A 20,876-nucleotide genomic window follows, 5' to 3' on the forward strand; every position below is an offset into this window, starting at 1 on the left:
CTAACTTAGTTATGTACATTCGACTTGGAAGTGAGATGGAAACAACTGAATGATACATCAGTTATCAACCAGATCTAGAACATCTTAATTTTAACAATTCGCTAAATATTTTACCTTATGGTCTTCCTCGTGACTATATGCACAGTGTACCTCTAAAAACTTATAAATGCCTTATTAGATAAGCAACAGACTGAAGGCAATAATTTCCTACTTTTTGCTAAAGGGCTAATCCTATCAAATGCTAAAATTACATCCACTGAGGTCCTGAGTAATTCTTAAGATCTGGATTTTTGCCATACAGGACAAGGAGTACTTACATGACAGAAGAACGTTACCACTATATTAAATTGTAGTTAATACATGAAATGAGGTAAGTGAAATGAATGATATGCCAAAGGTTAGATATAATTAATGTCACAAAATCAGTTACCGAAGGAAATTATTTTTCTCTGGTACCTTAATTCAAGCTAACTTCTGTATGCACACCATGACACCATTTTTAATTTCTTGATCACGTTATTTTTCCCTTCAAGAGGGCTTGCAGTCTTGAAGAGCCATTCAATATTTTTACTTTGTATTATTCAGTGAGTTTGCCCTTAGTCTGCCTTAAAGTCTTATTCCAATGTTGAAAACTATCTTCCAACAAGAGAATTATATTATGTTTTTCTACTGCCATCATTAATAATGAGTTAAAGTCCTTCATAAATAATTAAACTTTCACAAGATACCTCAGAAGTAAAAACCCCATGTCGGGGTCCCTTCCCCGCCATGTAGCCCTGGGAAGAGGGGCCCTGAGGGCACAGACACACGGGGTTTCCCTGCCCCTGGTCAGCCTCGTTCCCCAGTGGTTGGTTTGTGTTCCCCTGCGCGGGCAAAGGAGCTCGGGTCCTGACTGTAGCAGTTCCTCGGCAGAGCCCGGCCATGCGGCTGGGGAAATAAACATCTCTGAAACATCTACCAAGAATCTGTCCATATATTTGTTTCTCTTCCACGGGACTCCTGGCTTGATAAAGGTGTTGCAGTAATCCCCGCTGTAACAACCCCATACTTATCCTAAGGTACAAATTTTAAGGAGCACTGTTTCCATTAATATGGGTGCCAACTTTAGGTAGCAGATTAAGAGCAATCAGTCAATAGCTATACTTCTAAACAAAATCATCTATCATGGAAATGAAAACATGAACAGCTTTCAATTAAAATTCAAATGTACTGATTCAGAATTACCGACTTTGCAAATGCACACTCTGAATGTAGTTTTCCTTCGTACTTAGATTTGAGGAAAAGCAAACTCAAACCAAGTTTACACAGTATTGAAATTTATAATTCAAGAGAAGTGTCTTTTTATACAAAGTTAAAGATCTTGGCTACCTAAGTTAAAAACCTGAAGACAATTTTAGGTATTGTCCATGAACAGTTTTAGTGAGAATAATTTTCCAGTGCAGTCAAACCAAACAGCATTAAGAATCAAAGAACATAACTATCTTTTCAGCACTTGGGAAAGGAGTGGTCAGTCACAGACTCCTTTGCTACCTCCTCAGAGTTAATCTCTTCCCCACAGCCTTCCAGCAGGCCCCTCACTGATGTAAGAAGTCTTCGTAGCAGGGACTTAATTTATAATTTAGCTGGAGAGTTCTTTACTTTCTTCCCCTTTCTTGGCTTTTCCCAGCTGTTCAGATTCCCCATCTTAAATCCTAGTTCTCTTCAGAAATGAGGCTCTTCCAATTCCTTATTCTCAGTCTTTTCATGCAGAAGAATAACCACAGTCCTTTTGACTTTTCTTACATAGAGCAAAAATGAAAGAAAATAAATTTCTGTTCTAAAAACCAAAAAGTACAATGGCTTAAAGTCTGAATAGAGTATCTAGGTAATAATGTGTACTCATTTATAGTATCTGGGACATATATGAAATGGTAGTAATACTTGTAATTTTAGATCCCAGTACTTTAAAATTACATAACTTTATAACTTATCTATTCATTCTGATTAAGATTTTGCCTAATAGGAGATATTAATCACAGAGTATACATAAAAGAAAAACTAAAAAAAGCAAAACCACCCTTGCTTTTCAGCAGGGAAAAGCATACACTGTGAGCTGAACAGAGCACCTTACAACTTGAAGTTTTAATTAAATCAAAAAGGTCAGTGACTTCAGTGGGCTACAAGGGACTGTACTACTGAAAGAGCAAAATTTAAGTAAAAAAAGCCCCAAGCTATTAAGAGGGATTAAAAATGTATGAAAATATTTTGAGCAGCATGATGAAAGTAATGGGAAGGCAGAAAAGCAACAGTTTAATAGTCTGGAAGATAAAAGTATTTTACAATGTGAAATATTAATAGCTTTTGAAAAATAAGGATACACTGCCATGGAAGTATTTAGATACATTATCAGCTTTGTATTGCAGCACTTACCCGAAGCAACAACAGTGCTTGCCCATAATGTATTTTCTATGCTTAGGCTTTCATGAACTGCAGGATCGCTGTCCTCCTGTTAAAAATAAGAACAGCTATTAAGTAAATCACCAGCACAAAAAATTAAGAACCACGTCAAACCATCTGAATAACTGACACAGGATCCTTGTATCCAAGCTTGCATCCTTGTATCAATCACTGTATAACAGCATTAATTGCACATACACAGACACAAATAACTTTCCAAAAAGTGAAATCATGTTTGAAGTTCATATTAATTTTATCCAATCATACTAAAAGAACTAGTCAAAATTATTTTTGAAGTAACATATTCTTTTCCTCTGATATATCAAACTGCAGAACAGTATGTTATAGCATGCAGTTAAAGTGAGTCATGAACACTAACTCCCAAAAATTAACACCATGCTCTGTATTTAAATAATCCATAATTCATATAGTAAGTTATGGTCATCATCATTTTGCACCTGATCAACATTATATAAACTTCAGGGAAAAATATTTAGACTTCTAAAACGAAATGCAGTCTTGTATTATCTTACCACATACTTACAAAATATATACTTCTTGGGAAAATACTTCCAATAGAAAACTGCTTCCATGATTACTTTAAATTTCCCCTTTTCTTCCTCCCCTCTCTCCTCCCAAGACATAATGATCCACAGATTGTAAACACACAATCTCTCATAATCAGTTTGGAACATGTACAGATTTGTTACTCATTAGCAGCAGTAAAATGTGCTGTTTACAACTAAAGGAAACTTTAGGAGGTAGGATAATCAAGTGTATTTGATCAAATTACAGATTGGTGCTAAACATTTTGCAGGAAAGGGGGGATGACATTTATCAAAGTACACAGTAAATTCTACATATTGTAAATAATCAAAACTACGCCCATTTTTCATTTCTATTTTGAAACCACCAAGCACAGGATGAGCTGCATAGAAATTTCTGTTTCTAAAAAAAGAAAAATCTCCAACTAAATGCATAAATTTTTGTGTGTACACCAAGAGATCCCTATATAGCAAGGAAATTATACTTCTTGTTCTCCTAAGAGAGGAAAAATCATTGTTTAAAAGGCATGGAGAACCATTCTGTCAAGAATAGAGGGGAAGAGAGGGATGATACGGAATTAGCCCTTAGAAGAAAACCACAAGTTTTGAATCGAGATTTATATTCTGATGATCCTGGGATTAGTTCAGTTGGTTAGGCCATGGTGCTAATTATGCCAAGGTTGTGGCTTCAATCCCCATTATGGGCCAGCCATTCACTTAAGAGTTGATGATCCTTATGGGTCCCTTACAATTCAGAATATTCTGTGATTCTGTGAAGAATCATCATTGTTCTATAAGATTAGCCTTAAATTAAGAAAAAGGGGAATTATTTTTTGATTCTTACCCAAGGAATTAGTACTGCAACAATTATTTGCTATACTCCTAACTCATAATGCTTAGAGTCCTGGTTTGATTTACAATTGTTCCCAAATTATTTGGATTCTGTGATGATTTCTGTGTTTATTCCAAACAGAAAGTAAAAAGAACTGGAAAATGTTCAAAAAGAGCAATAAGGGAGGTCAACGTAGCTTCCATACTAGATATGACTGAACAAACCTGACCTCTAATGGGGAATATGACAGACATCTATGAAACAGGCACCTAAAAAGGGAGGATAGATACTGCTTGTTTTTACTGAAGAAGAAAGTCAAAGTCAGTAAAATTAAAATAATAGGCAATCATTCTTAAATATGTACTTCACCTGTGCAACTTCCTCCTATTTGAATGTTAAAAGGTTACATAGGTTCACGGGTAAGTTTAAAGAAGGAAAATTCATTGCAGGTTACTTAGAGAAACCAGCTTTAATGCAGGAAGTTCCCACATCTTGAGTTAAGAGACAGATGACACTTTTCAGGAGGTACTACCGTGTCCTTACTCTAGTTGTATTCTCCTTCCCAGCACTCTGTTTCTGGCTATTGTCAAGAACAGGATACTAAGCCAGGTAAATCTTTCGTTTTCTCTTATTCTTCAGTTAGCAGATTTTGAGACTGTGAATTGTGAAACTCTTCCATATTACAAGAAGAAATCAAAAGCCCTGTGATGACTGTGGAGAGCTGACAACAGGGTCAGGAAAAAGTCAGTTGTCCAATGTCTACCACTGTGAAATACCTTCTTTTAGGTCATTCAAAATAGGAAAACATCACATGAGCCCTCTCTCCACTCATACTCATCACAGAATGGTCTGGCCAATCACTTATCTTCTGCTTATTTCATTATGATACTTACATGTCTTTATACCCTCACCTAACATTTTCAGCTTTCTACGGTTCATTCCATTTCCCAAATACCACCACCTTCCATGCCCAAACAGATTATGATTTAATCTTATTTTTCTTTTCTCATAAGTTACTCAAATGAAAAATACAAGGTGCATTTATGGGTTATGAGTTTAGCTGTTTCACACTACTTCTATTTCTACTTCTGGAGAGATTGGTAGGGAAGCAGCGGGAAGGACAAGAACTGCAATTCCTGAGTAAGACCAGACAGGTGTTAAGGAGAGATTTCTGCAAATTTTCTGACACAAACGGAACAATGTATGTTTCGGATAAATGAAATCCATCACTCGCTCTCGTAGCAGAAATTTGACATACAAGGGCTTCTTTGTCCAGCTGACAGTTTCCACTTAAGGTCTGCTGGGTTGAATTTCATTTGGCAGCTGCATGTTTATTGGTCTTTGAATTCTGAATTAATTTCATTACCAGAATAGTGCAGTTCAGTATTATATTCAAGCTTAATATTCAGGCTCAGTTTTTTAATCCATGTGCATCATTGATCATAGAGGTTTAAACTGTCTACAGTTCTTATTCAGAAATTACTCTGTTGCTCTTGCATGTGCAGAGAAAAAGGAAAGATGATCAGTGAAATAAAAATTGAATATATCCTACTCTCAGCCCTTTCAAAATTAATTTCATAAAGTCCTTTCATGAATTCATAATACAGCTGACCAAGGATCATGACAAATTTCAAGGAGTCATTTAAAAGGTTTCAAAGCTACAACTTTTTAGAAATTTTTGTAAATAACAAGAGAGACCTTTGAGACTAAACACCTAATCCTTGAGTGACCCAGTGTACCACTTCTATTTGACCTTTTCTAGCTCTGTTCCTGCATTACAGCATGCAGTACAACAACCCCCATCAACTTTTGTAGGGAAGCGGAATACACACTAATTAATTTACTTGAATCAGTGTAAAAAATTCCTTCCCCACACCAACCCCACAGTTAATTTTTCTGGCTTTGTTCCTCTTACTGCCATTTGTTTTGGGCAGGGTCAGATTAGGTTCCACACGCTAGCTCCCTAGTCAAGCTGTCTGTATAGCTGTTACTGCCAGCATAAGGAAGGGGAGTCAAAAGGAGTAGCAAAACAAAATACCATTCCCTTCAGTGGCAACATAAAAGTAAGCCAGATTGAAGTGAACACAACTATTGCTTCAAAACAGGCAATTCTTTAACAGCAAACATGAAGTAAAAAAATGACTTAACGTTCTCTCTACTACAATACAAGACTTATCCAAGAAAACATCTGTATAATTAGCATCAGGCCAGAGATTCTATTCAGAAATGAATACAGCTATATGCACGAGGTTTTGCATCAGGGTAGTTTTTTTTAAGCATCTGATAAGATGCTATATTGGAAAAAATTACATATATTATATAACATAGTTCTGTACCATAGTAAAAAAAAAGCTTATTGAAGTAGTTGAACTAAACTCAATGGCATTTGTTTTCTAAGATTTCTATTATAATATAAAAAAATTAAGATATATATTCCCAAAATAGATGAAGAGACTATGGGGACAGCACAGAGCTGCAATATAGAAGAACTAAAAGGAAAATATTCTTAAGGGAATAGTGAAAGAAGAACCCAAATTTAAACAAAAAACAGCCAAGGTTAAAAGCAAGAGAGACTTTCCGTGATTCCATACAGAAGTAAGCAAAGGTTAAATAATACTGGCTATGCCAATACACACTGATGTAATGCTCCAGAGTACTCTTTAGGCTCTACCTGGTAAAAGTTGGGTTAAGAAGTATGGTTACTGTTTATTGTCTTCTAACAGATTCTCAGCATTGATAAAATAGCTCCCTCATTTATCAAGCCTACAGAGGAGCATCAGACAGAAGAGAAACTCTAGTAGTTATATCTGTTTACATCCTTGTTCTGTACACTACTTAAAAATAAGCTCAGCCAAGACATGGATGATGCCCTGAAAACAAATAAAGCTGTCTCATAAATGTCCACAAAACACTAATTTAGTGCATCTATTGTGTTTTGATAGGTTGTCTTAGTAAATGTGAGAAGAGGAAAGGAATTAATTTATGCCATTATTTAAGGGCCAGACATGATCATGCAAGGACTTTCATGCACTGACTGCATATAACACACCAAAATCCATGGAGAACAATGGAAAACAACTTCATGTGAAGCTGGCAGATATCAGTAGAGTACAGCAAAGCTTTTATGCCTCTTGACATGGTTACGCAGGTGTTCTGCAAAAGGTATCTTCTGTCAGCTCTCAGGTTTTTTGTGGATAGATTTGTACTTAGAACTTGCTCACTCATAAAAAAAACTCCAGCGCTGTGCTCCCAAGTTTCTGGTTTGTTTTATGGATGCACACTTCGAAATTATCTAAGTTTGTCCTGTACATTGTTAGTACTCTGTCTCCATAATGGGGGGAAAAAGAAAAAGAAAAATCAATGTGCTATTACCCTGTCAACCTACCCTTGGAAGAATTCTTTGAACATCAATGCTTAAGTAGAAAAAATGTATGCATTAGCATCACTAAGCACACTAATTTTTTTTGCTTTAACATAAAATAGAAATTAGATGCAAGAACGGATTTATTGTAAGAAGCAAGGGCTCACAGCAAAAGCAGAAAGATAAATCAGTAAACATGTGTCCTAAAACAACATTTCACAATGCAGAAGGTACACCATTAACAAAAACCAACCTTCAAAAAATGTCTAATGTGATTCACTGTGAACTAAATTTGAGGGCAATGCCCTCAGATGCTTTACACAGAAGTTCAGTTTAAACTATCCTTCCTATTGAAACATTCAGAAAAACATATATGCAATCCTGAAACCATAAAATGCACCACAGTTATTTACATATATCAGGATGTTTGAATCATACAGCTCTTAAGATGTGCACAAACAGAACCTGCAACACGGATGATTGTGATGATTTCCCAATGTCTCAAGTACTTATACCAGAGTTGTTAAAGATTCCAAAGACTTCAATACATATTTAGGAAAGCGCACAGTCACTGAGAGGAATAGTATGAATTTACAGCTGTTAATAGAAGTTTCATTTGAACAATTGGTCAATACAAGGTTTAAGTAAACGCTGTTGCTTACTGCTTTAGAAGGTGTGAACAAATGACATTTACTTTGTAGGCAGCATGGACTATGTAACTGGTATAAATTGGTCTTTGAGAGCCAGCAACTGCAATATCTCATTCATCAGTGTATTTACAATTGTGAACTGGAATTCCAATTACAGAAAAAAATCTATTACCTATTTGAGTCACGGGTAAGAAAACCCTTCTCTTTACCTCCCCAGCAGTTAATTCTGTCAAATTATTTTAGAAACAAACTATCAAGAAGAATGAGTCTAACACCACTGAGTTTGGCTAAAATAAACAGAACAATCACTATATCTGCTAACATACTGCTACAAAGCTGTAAACATATTTTAAAAAAACTAATTACTACCTATTAGGACATTCTGCTTTAAAGGGTCAACTTTAGCAGGCCTCCTTTTGAAAATAACAGAAACAAGTCATAGATATTGCATTGTTCTTTTCATAATCAGTTTTGAATATAATTATCTCAGGGGAAGCGATTCAATAAAAAGCTCCCATAAGTAGCTTTTAGTTTTATTTTAGTTTTTGAGAAAACTGAACTTTGGAATTACAGCAGAAAAAGCACACTTTTATTGCACATAAACTAGCAGATTCATTGTCTCAGGCTACTGTTATTATTCAACTTGTCAGTTTTTGACATATATGAACAATACATTAGATGCCTGGAAACAAAGTATATTGTTCACAAAGAGTTTCACATAAAAAGATTAAAGTGATGTCATCCAACAAATATTCAACTCTCCAATCCTGATTTTTTCAGATATTCCTTATGCATTAGCTTTCTGCAATACATGTTTAACAGGATATCTTCTATATGAAGTATTGTCATGGCAGGAAAAAAGGAAAAAATAATGCTGTAAAGCCAAGGAAAGATCTGATACAATGTTGACACTAAGTGTACATACACTGAGGTACTAAATAGAGAAGTAGAACTGTATTTACATACACTACTTACCCGTGTGAAGGTACCCTCAAAACTGTGGATATCCAGCTGTGGCTTCTGAGCATAAACATAAGCATTGATTGAAAAGAGATCCTGTAAAACAGATGAATCTACTTAGTATTACTTAAATATAATAATGCATTTTGAAGACCTGGTAAAGATTCCAGTTTATGATCCCCACCAACACACCTGAAACTAAGGTCACACACTTTTACCCAACTAAGAAACATGGTGGTTTTTTCAGTACATCTTGCTATAGAGGAATCAGATTCAAGTTGATATAATGTGTTGATAGTTCAAACTAAACTGTTTTACATTTATAACATAACTTACATATTTTATCTAATTCGTTTTCTTTTAACATCCCCATTTTAATTAATAATAGTGTAATCTTAAAATATTTTCCAGAGGTTTGTTCTTTTAAAGATAAAGTAGGGGAGGGAGAAGGGATGGTTTGTTTGTTGGTTGGGTTTTTTTAATGAAACTGGAAAAAAAAGTACTTTTCCAGCAAGGACAAAGCCAACTGAGTATAAGAGGAAACAATGAAATTGATTCAAGTTCTCTTCAATGCTCTAGCACCTTTGTGAAAACTCCATAAGAAAACCCCATCAGCTTCAGGAAAGCCTAGCTACAGCAACAGGATTATTCAAATGTTTAAAGTCAGGTATACATCAAAACTATTCTGATAAAATTTGATCTAATATATGTGGTACCACTACTCATGACAGCAAACAATCCATGGGTGTTCCTATCCTAAAACCAAGAAGAACAGGAAACTCCTAAGATACTACTCTATAAAGAGATGGCAGTATAGTATAAACAAAAGAAAAAAAAAGTGATAAATCTGATGAGTGTTAGATCCTAAGAGCTGTCCCTAAAGGGCCAGGGAGGTTCACCTTAAAATTCTGAAACAATTATTTCACCAGATAATTGTTGTAAAACATCCACCTTCCACAGAAAGAATACTACAGACTAAAACCCTGATACAAAGAACTTTTTTCAATCACAAAACCAAACTTTTTGCTGCTTTTTAGATGGTCAAGACCAACAGCAGCTAAGAGATTTCAAGAGGAGTTGATCATTCATGCATGGATCCACAACAACCCAGTTTCTACTCTGGAGGGGAGCAGATGCTTGATACCAAGGCCAAGTCGATCTAAGAATTCTAACCTCTGATCAAATGCAAGGTTGTACACCTTCCCACTGTATGTAGTACCTAATTATTTGGGTTATCTCCATCCTTTATTACTAGATGAATATTGCAAAAGATAATCAAACACCATCTCTAGGGACCAAATTACACTGGTATAATACCCTGTTCATGCTAGCTAGAATGTGCTGCCTTCAAAAGCAGAATTAATTTCACAGCCTCTTTCATGGACCTCTTTCATATAACCACATCTTGGCTCAAATGCTACTTTTAAAAGTAGGCTATTATTTTTTCCCCATAATTTTGAATGTAAGAATGTTTCACAATTTGAACAGTACAAAAATTAACTAAAGGTGCAGTTATCTACCTGTGCTAATGTTGTAAAGCACAACATATTTATATCATTCAGTTTCTCTGATACAATGGCTAGACTGATGAATACCACTATTTTTTTGGTTTTCCTTATCTAAACGAATGTTTTCTTAAAATCTAATGTACATTTATGAAATATGTTTGACTTTAGTTTAAAAATGTGTAGCTCTATGAATTATGAATTTATATTTATACTCTGCAGACAAGAACTCTCTCACAGCTTGCAAAAAACACACTCACTTTATATTTCATATGGTTTTGAAAACATGAATGAAATCTGAACATTGAATCTCACAAATTATCTTTATCTTAAAGCACTAGGCATTTATTGAAATCTTTCACACAAAGTTCATTCATTGCATCCTTGTTCTTCCAACCTACTTTCAACGGGTTCACGAGAAATAATTCATATGAAACTAATACACGTGTAGTGTCCTATATCTTCATCATTCACTTCTTTCCAATCTGTTATCACCTACAATTTAGCTAATCCAAGGTATTATGTGCTTTATTATGCAAAGAAAAATAAAGAGTCTCTCAGTAGTGGATAGCACAGAAGAAAACTAATACCACACACATACTCATACACACAATAAAAACTGCTAGTGAAATGCGTCAACTTCTCTCTTTCCAAAGACCGCCTTAGTGGGAAGCAAAATTAAAATAAAAGAAAGTAGAAATATCCACCTTTTTAAAGTAAATTGGCATTTGTACAGTAATGTATTTTCCTGGTTTCTAATCTTTCTATTTTTTTCTACTGTGATGTTGTCCTTTGTTACATTTCAAATGTAAAAAATTTCTATCTACCATACTCCTTTGGTATCTTTTTATGTTTTAGTTCCCCTTTTGTATTTCTGATTTAACACCTAAATTGTTGTGTTTTCATTTTTTTCCTTTCTGAATTTCAACTCTGAAACAAACTTACTTATCTTTGTGAAAAATGGAGATCTGCACATTCCCTGACCATTATTTGCATTACTCTGAAATGCTACAACTCCCATAGTATTCCAGAAGCGCATGGGGTTTTTTTCCTAAAACTAAAAATAATGATGCTCTGGGGGAAATCTAGGGTGTTAGCCCATTGGCATTTCATTAATGAGTACCAGAAAGACATGAAACCATATTACTTGTGCTCAGTAGATTTCTGAAGTACTTTTTTCATTAATAGGGTAAAGAAAAGTGTTAAAGATTCTTATTTTCTGTTGCCAAGTGTTCTGTACTCCAAATGGACACAGCCAATAAAACACAGTAGTTTTATAATACAAGGTAAAGAAACAAAAACTTGGAGAATGATACAGTTACAGAAGACAAATTTTCTATGAACTCCATTCAACAACCAGCAAAGGTTACTGTAATACAAAGGTGTTTCTTCACCAAGTGCTGCTTTTCCAGTATGGAAGCTGTGCATTTCTCCTCTCAATGTCTTGAAAGAAGTCATGAGGGTGACTTTAACAAGGAGACATCAAGATTTGTAAGCAACAGTACATATAAATATCATTTCTGGTCACTAGGCAAGAAAAAATTACCTTGTCCAAACTGGACTTACCTTGGCCAAACTGGAACATCAGGTTATGTCATTGCTTTCCCTTATATAAAAGCAGGGGAAAGGGAAATTACCTTAAACAAAGGATTTGATTCTATTATTTTTATAAAAGGCAACTACTTTTTATTAATGATTTCACTAATGGGGGATTTGTGAAACTCAGCTTCAATAAAGACTTATTTTCATACTAATACATTGAGCAGCTGATTCACTGAAGTCAAATAGTTCTACTGATACCTTCAATGGAAACAGTATTCTACATCTAAAATTACATCTCTTTTAGGACGCAATAAGGGCAAATGACCTTAGTTATCTTCTTACTCAAGACAAAAAACACGTTTGGGTGGGGATTGTAACAGTTCTAGATTTAAAAAAAACTACATGAAAGACTTGAATCTCAAGCAAAAAAAATTATTCTTATATAACAGTAGATGAGATTTTTCTTAAAAAATTGATATGTATTTAATTATCTCATACTTGAAAATAATTATTGAGAAGGATGCATTTCATCCTTCTACACTGCAAGTCAGAAAATGACTTTGTGATGGTACAATAATGAAAATGTTCTCTTTTGCATTTCACAATTTAAAAATCACCACAGTTATCAATAACATAGAAAAATCTCCTCTATTAGGTCAAGGGCAACATTTGTTCACCTTACTTAAAGATCATTAAAATACATTCTTAATCATAACATGTAGTTCATTGCAAATAAAATTGCCTTTGGTTCAATAAAACTAATTAAATGTAAATGGTATTGTTTACTGCTGTATGGATCTTCTGATATAAATCAGCAAGTCACCATTTATTTAAAATTACAGTGACCTCACTGCTGTTAATAAATATAGCTGATCACACAAGCTAAAGAAAAATGCCGCAGAACTCATGTATTGCCAGAACTGTCCCACCTAGTACTATGAAACTGCAAGAAACCTAATCTAGGTGTTACCATATTTGCTGCTCAGCCATCATTAAGTGACTTGCTGAAATTTTAATTCTCTGATCACATTAAGTGCTTTAGAAAGACAACGAAATCTGCACCGATTGTCTTGGTGGTATCATCCGTTCTTTAAGAAAAGCTCTGAAGGTCTGCAGATTTGTTTGTTTTGGGTGTCACAGTGGCTAGGATTACAGTGCTGCTCTGTTGACACGGCTGACAGATCATGCCAACACAAGATACTCACTCTCCTACCTAAAAGGAGGTTGTAGCGACGTGGGGGTCAGTCTCTTCTCCCAGGTAACAAGTGACAGCAGCAGAGGAAACGGCCCCAAGTTGTTTCAGGGGAGGTTTAAATTAGATCTTAGAAAAAAATTTCTTCACAGAAAGTGTGGTCAGGCTGTGTGTTCAAAAGTGTTCAAAAGGCATGTGGATGTGGCACTTGGGGACACAGTTTAGTGGTGAACACAGTGAGGCTGTTCACCGGATTCAACAATCTTAGAGGTCTTTTCAAACCTTAATGACTATGTTTTTACACCTAAAGAAATGAAAACGAGGGACAATTACAGAGAGTATATTCTATCCAACACAACAGCTAACTGTGCATAGTCTATTTTATGTTCCATTTGCATAAATTATATTTTTAATTATTAAAATATATTTCAATATGGAAGTATGAACTGTGAGTCAGCTTTGAAAGTGCATCACACACTCGTGGAGAAGCCACTGTAGAGAAGTCACTGTGGCAGGCACGTGTGATGAGCCTCTGGAATAATGTGATCCACCCGGCAACACCTCGAAACGTTAGCCCAGGGGCAGAGAGAGCAGAGCCGCAGGGACTGTGCCCCGCTGCCCCGGTTGGCACGGGTTCTGCCGGGGAGAAGCAGCCGGGTGCTGGCTCATCACATGCCCATAGGGATTTAACCTTGGGAGCCGGGGATTGTGTAGCTGTCCCGAACTCCCGCAGCGAGCTGGGAGGATCGGGTCCTGGCGCGGCAGGGGCGGCCCGGGCCCCGCGGCCCTCACGGCCGGGTTTGGAGCGGGCGCGGCGGGAGCGCCGAGCCCCCCACGGCTGCTCCGGGCCGCACTGCCTGACACTGCAGCTGGACGGGTCGCTGCACGATCCGCCTGGCATGCTGTACAGGAAAGGAACCCAACTGTGTAACTATAAAGAAATAATTCTGAACACTGCATTTTGACTTCTTGTAGGGCCCACATAAAAATGTAGCTTATTGACTCTATTATAAAGCACAAAAATTATGCTTACAGTAAAATAATTTCATAATGCTATTTTTTGTTAGTTTGATATTCATAGCTTGCTTAGACCTCCAAACCAATCTCTGAAGTTGTCTATCCACAGAGTTTCTTTACATGACTGACATTCCTGCGTATCACTGTCATTTGAGTGAAGGTAAAAGTGTCTTTGCAGAAATCTAAGAATTACCAATGTGCTTTTCCACAGGAGTGGAAATAGTATTCTGCGATAGGCACTGAGCATTGTTTTCTGTGACAAATATGAGAACCCTTTAAAAACCATTTACATTTGGGTGCATTAGGCTACCGTTCCACTAACGTAAGTCACAGACAGATGGGGCTTAGGAACGAAGTAGATGTATAACATGAGCACTGCAAACAGTCTAAGACTTGCTGGGAGCAGCCATTTAAAATGAGCTCAGTAAAGAACCACTAAGTGTAAGTGGTTTGACCAAACCCCATAGTACAGAAATTTCGAAGTAGTTTAGTTTAGTTGGCAGGAAGTATTACACCCATTTTCAGTTACTTCAGGATGAAATGTCAACTTAATGCAAACAAAGCCTTGTCTAGCACGGGTAAGCACCAATAACTGAGTGGTGTGAGAAAGGGCAGAGGCACAGCAACTGCTTGGTGGCTTTCATGTGCTGCTGGTAGCCAGGAAACATGTGTTAAGTGGAAGCAGCTCCTGATTAACCACACTTATGATACAACTCAGGTTATCACCTACAGCTCAAGAGGGAGAGTATAAAGATCTTGCAAGAAGCCCAAATCAGTTAGAGTGAGGTTAATAGCTCTAAGCGGAAACAACTAAGGAAGAAATGGTTACTATATTGTAGAGTTGACTCCTCTATATTGCTTCTAAGATGCACAAATAATTTCCTGGTGATATCTTGCCTTCGCTCCCCTTCACACCCAAAACAACGACCATCTGAAGCGAACCTTCATGTCTGCAAGAAGACGAGGCTGCATGTCCCACCACTCAAATGCAGACATCCCAACTTCAACCACTTCTGATTTACCAATCTAAAAAGGTACAATCATTTAGTTCTCCAAATCATACTGCACAGATTTAACCATAATTTTGTATTATCTCCATAGATGCTTAATGCTTTGTCAAGTCTATTGATAATTGTTTAAAAAAAAAATAAAAATCAAAGAACATAATATAAAAGTTACAGTACAAAACCTTCATGCTCCACCTAACATGATAGCTAGAAAGCTAATTCCATACTTTCTTCCTAACAAGAAGGGAAAAACTTCAAACATGGATTTGGATTTTTTAGGAAAAAAAAAGTTAATGCAAAAGGTTTTTTTTCTTTTCCAAAAGATAGGGCAGAGAAACCTCTGCATTGTAACTTTCTCCAGATTTCATCGGCCTCAATACACCAAAATGTCTAATCTCAAAACATCAAAATTATAACCAGCAAATAAAACTCTGAGGCAGTGCTTTGCACAGTATTTGCAACTGTGGTCAGTGATGTTTTCAAAAAAAAGACAAACAAAACATAACAGTAAAATTGAACACGTGTAACCGTTGGAAAAGTACTACTAAATTAAAAAAAATAAATAAAAGCAAGATAGAAAGTTGACTGTATTTTAGTCAAACACATTGCATCTGTCTCAAATTTGGATATGATTTTCTTTTAATGAGAATACATGAGAAGGCCATGATTAAATGTTAAAAACTACAAGAAAAGCCTTATTACAAATACTAAACTGTAGGTTACAGAATATTTCTTAAAGTCTGTTCTTGGACCAGAACTCATGACTTGAAGCCTGACTTGGCATCTCTGTTTGGCATGACCAACCTTTAGTTCCAAACCTTGTTCTCAGTCCTCTAAAGTGCAATGTAACTACTTTTTCCTTCTCCTGTCACTTGTGAAACCAATAGTCAGAGAATATGAACACAGGAAAAAACCTCTCCTTTTTGCTAATATGAGTGTGGCAGCAACTCAATTTCTGGAAGTGTAACTGCAGAAGACCTGCTAAGATCTGGCACATAATCTAATACTTTTCCTATTGAGATGCAATATAAACAGTCCACTTAAGGTATATTTGCCTTTAATAAAACACCTAAAAGATTTAGTGTCAAAACACCAGAAATTCTGTAGAGGTAAATTTCCACAAGCTTGTCAATTGAATATGTTTTCAAAGGAGATCTAATACCAAGCCAACTTGCCAGTGTTGTGTAACAGCAAGCTTTCCCAGTGCAAGGGAAACAATTCAGCTTCTTGTAAAGGAGACTTTTATACAATTTTACATTTGCTTTTGTAGGTATGTGTCTATTTTGGATGGGTGTATATATAGGCGCACACACACCTGTGTCCCTTTTCATGATTTTAGATCTACTTGTGACACAACACATATATGCACTCAAAAAATACCCACATTCAGGCCACTCTTAGAGAGCCCTGCTTGCAAGAACCTGCACATTGCTCCTAGTCAGACCAGAAAGAATGCTGACAACAAAAAGGACTTCACCCTTCCAGGAGCAGACTATTGTTTCCCAAGCTCACAAGTAAGTGATTAAAGAAATGGTTCCTGAGACAAGAATAGTTTGCACTTGCAGTCTAACACTTGGTTGAAAACACTGTAACTGTGATTTGCTTCTAGAGACTGTGAATCTCAGTGTGGACAACACCAAGAACCACTAAGTTAAAAGATAAAAATCCAATTCTGACTCAGTTTCTTTTCAGTTGGAAAACCCGGAATATTTGTGTAACCAGCTTCTTCTTCAGCATCCAGTGGAATATCTGTTGTCTTATTTATTGTAAAAACTAAGGCGCCGGTAACAGGTATTTTTCAATACTTACAGTAACTGTAACAATCTTTTAGATAACAGATATATATATGCACATATAGAAGATAACTTAAAAGCAAAGAGAATGCTTACCCCCAAAGCTGGCAATCTTTGTGTGCAACTGACAGCAACCTTCAGTTTCCAGTCTGTTTCTCCATCCAGCTGGTCAGTTCGAATGAAACACGAACCTTGAAGTTACAAAGAGACATCAAATTATTATTTTAATTTCAAAAATTCAGTTTGGGTTAAAACATTTAGAAGAGTGAAAACAACACAATTTACAACCATTTTTAAATAAATGTGCAACGTATAAAAGGATTTGTATTCTGGAGTGTTTGTGTGCTTTCTTCCAGGAATGGTTTAGATATCACACAATTGACCGTTTTTTCCAATAAAATTAACAATATGTCTGTTTATGAATGGAGATAACTTCCATTTTACAGGTTTCTTCAAAATTTCTAGATAGGGTTTCAAATGTTATCATCATGAGATACAACTTCAACTGGAGTTGAAAAAGGTTTAGTTTTATTTCTTCATGCAATTCTGTCACTTATACAATTCCAACACAACAGAATAATTAACTGATGCCTGTGATTTTTTTCTCCTTGCTGGTATGACATCACAAACTTTCATTGCTTATTGTCTCCTGGCTTCTCTGAAAAAAAAATTTAAATAAGTCCTTAACATGGACAGCATTTAAAACAACGTGGAATCTGAATGTACTAAACTTAAAAGAAGTAATTTCGGATCATCTGCAACAATCAGTGATCCAAGACTAAAGAAACCTGTCGACACATGCAAAGTACTTAAGATACAAGGGAAGCTCAAGATACAAACTGACATACAGTGAAGAGAATCAGTGTGCTGTACAGACAGAAGACCAGTATTGAAGGAACAGAAAACAGAGACCACTGCAGAACCTCCCCTCACTCCCATAACTAGTTTGATACTGTCAAGTTTGGAGTATTACATATATTATTAATGTAAGATGCAAAAAAGACCACACAGAAACATTGCAAATCTATTAAAAAATACAAAACTAACTATCATTCCTTTTAAAAAGGTGGTAAAATCTTAGCAACACTCTTCACAATTGCTACACTAGAGAAGTCTTAAATATTTCTGAAGTAGTATTTACAATTTCCTTTATACTACAGCTAAACAACAGTATGCACTATTGTTACTGGGCGCTATGGGTGTGCAAAGAATAGATTTTACAAGTTATTCATAAATTTCAACAGACATGTATATAAACACACCCATATTTCCTTCTGTATTTCAACCAATCCAATAAAAACTAAGGAAGTAGTTTTACCCCTAGAAGTGATGTGGTAGCAATTAAGTGGAAGGAAACACTGCAAAGGAGTTTATCCAGGTTTGAGTCTTATGACAGACAAGAAGAGAGTCTGCTAGAATGTGTCAAGGCAATATGTCAAGAAAGGGTACCTACCAGTGAACATAAATTAAGAGGGAGATTAATCTATAGGACGCGTGGACCCTGGTGTAAGTAAAGTCTAACAGAACATAATGGTTTATCCATCAAAGCCTGCAAATTAAGCAGTTTCATGAGCTAACCATCTGAAAGGACATGCATGAGAGAGAAGTCACCTGAAATTGTATCTGACTAAAAGGTAGCGTTTTTGCACAACAGACTCGAAAGAATCTTACATGTAACATGTAATCTTACATGAAAGAAGCTTTCATGTAACAGCTATATTTCTATTAAGTGCATTGTAAATAAACAAATCTTTAAATGTTAATATAAACAGCTCTCAGAAAACATCATCACAACTAAATTTCACCCAAAGCTCAGAGATGCAAGCTACAAAGCTGTGTCTGAAGTTCTTGAAAAGCTGGTTTTAAATTCTTAACAGAATGCTTTATGGATTTTCTTCTAGAAATAAAATACTATGAAGCACTTTTTGAAGAGTCAGTGACATCTACTGCATTATAATGAAGTGTGAAGTACCTAGGAACACCTAGAAATATCATGGTATCCCTGCACTTTCTGTCCATGGCATAGATGAGCCTACTCTCCATCATACTTTTCTTGTACAAGACATTTCATGGTTCTCTTTACCCTTGCTGTCAATGGTTGCTCTCTTGCATCAATTTCATTTAGAATTATACTATAGATCAATGCAGTTCAAGACCAGTGTGGCTGCTGTGAATGGTTGACTGCACATATATTCATTTAATAGAGCTCACACTATGACATGTATTGGCCAGCTGCATTTCCTCTTCACTTCAGCAGTTAATTTCATCAATAACTTATCTCATAGCCTGTTTCCCTTTTATCCAGAAAAAGGGACTGCTTTCTGCCAAGTCAGCTTTCAACAGTGATCACAAAAGCAAAACCGAAACAATACAATCCTCTTCTCTACCTCAAATATTGCAGTAGATTTGACTAAGTAATTTTACTTATTCTCTAAAGTAACTTGGCTTAACTAAGCTATAAACATGGAAGATTAAATACGTAATTAGAAAGTATAAAAACAACTCTTCACCCCTACCAAAAACCTTGAATTTTTGTAAAACTAAATATTCTCCACTATGTATTCTGTGGAAGCCACATGTAGCTTAACTTTGAGAAGTATTTGAGTCAGCAGTACAGAAAACTTCTAAAATTTAGAGTCTTTTGAAAAAAATAAGTATTCTCATTTTTTAATTTTAAAATGCTTGGAAGCATTGCACCCTCCTCCCCCAGTCACAAAATTAAAACCAAAAAACCCCCACAAAAAAGTTGTAAAAATCATGTTACATACTTCAGCAGAATGCTTTAGGCCATTGTTAAAAACCTCTTACATTTCTAACCTGAATATGACTAGCCAGAAAAAAAAGAAATCTCCAAATGAGCTATACATGTCAGGAGTTGCATTCCTTCTGAATACAGAAATAACTGTTGAACCTGACAATTATTTTACAGCACACACAGAATGAAATTTTTTAACATTTATGCTGCTTTACGGACACACCATTAAGCATTTTAAGTATTTACCAATCAAAAGTAGCTGTTTACAAAAAGAAAAAACTAAAAAAGAAAAATAAAAATTTAATTACACACTGGACATGAGAAATTTTCATAAGGCTATGTATAAAAAAGAATGTACAAAATTAAAACTTTTACTTTATACAGTGAGGGACTCAGACGCTCATTTCCCATAACTATACAGTTGTTCAAAATTAGTAGACAAAGTTGTACATTGTGAACATCTGACTTATTTCCATCATTCAAGTGAAAATTTTGGAATTATCTGAATTAGAATTTAAGGTTGATTCAAGGAAATTCCACTGGGCCTAAATAGCTTAATCATTTATCAAAAGTGGTGCAAACTTCATAAGCACATTTAAACCACTTTACAGGTATGTAATATTTATTTAGCCTAATCAGCTGAAGACAGTCAGAAATCACTGTAGAGCAAGTGCATGCAAGGTGCTGCCCAAGTAGCAACTAAACTGATTTTTGAAACCATTTCAGTTGAAACTTTCAAACTTGAATGCTTAGGAAAGTCCTGGGACTAAAATTCTGGTTTGCTGGTTTAGCAAGAGCTCACTTATTTGAGTCCTGTCCAGAATTTACCCTAAGGTTGCTTTTCCATGGAAAAAACGCACCTCAATACAAAAGATGAATATGATTTTAAGAACTTGAAATAACTATGTAACTTCACATTATAAGGATACATTGATAATAATTAACAGACTTCCTACTTATGTTTGAGATATTATGGATAAAAATATCTTTCGTTACAGCTATTTTATGTGCTAGTAGAATGCTGAAGAAAAAGAATGTTTATTTCAGTAGCTTTCATGGTGTTTTGAAATAGAGATAAAAAAGTTCATCTATGATGGCACTAATTTAGGGCCATGATATGCCTGGCCTAGCTTTGTCAAACAAAGGTACTGTTAATACCAAGTAAGCAGGAAGAATTCTCCTTCCTCAGTGTGTGCGGGACTTAAGGCTTCAGTCAGAACATACCTGAAGGACGCGTACGCATCAAATGCTTCTGGGAATGGTGTACATGTGCACATGCAT

The 20,876-nt window shown here is 35.7% G+C and overlaps 1 protein-coding gene across 4 annotated transcripts in view; it reads right to left on the reverse strand.

Annotated features, from left to right (window-relative positions):
- ATP9B (ATPase phospholipid transporting 9B (putative)) overlaps positions 1-20,876 on the reverse strand; it is a 157,486-nt gene that overhangs the window by 76,800 nt on the left and 59,810 nt on the right. For all 4 annotated transcript variants that reach the window (XM_069007968.1, XM_069007966.1, XM_069007969.1 and 1 more), the window contains exons 8-10: positions 16,937-17,031; positions 8,800-8,880; positions 2,410-2,485 (exon numbers count right to left, since the gene is read on the reverse strand). In XM_069007968.1, coding sequence (XP_068864069.1) covers positions 2,410-2,485; positions 8,800-8,880; positions 16,937-17,031 — 252 coding nt within the window. The remainder of the gene's footprint in view (positions 1-2,409; positions 2,486-8,799; positions 8,881-16,936; positions 17,032-20,876) is intronic.

The sequence above is a fragment of the Aphelocoma coerulescens genome, chromosome 2 (genome assembly GCF_041296385.1).
Source record: "Aphelocoma coerulescens isolate FSJ_1873_10779 chromosome 2, UR_Acoe_1.0, whole genome shotgun sequence".
Classification (NCBI taxonomy): domain Eukaryota; kingdom Metazoa; phylum Chordata; class Aves; order Passeriformes; family Corvidae; genus Aphelocoma; species Aphelocoma coerulescens.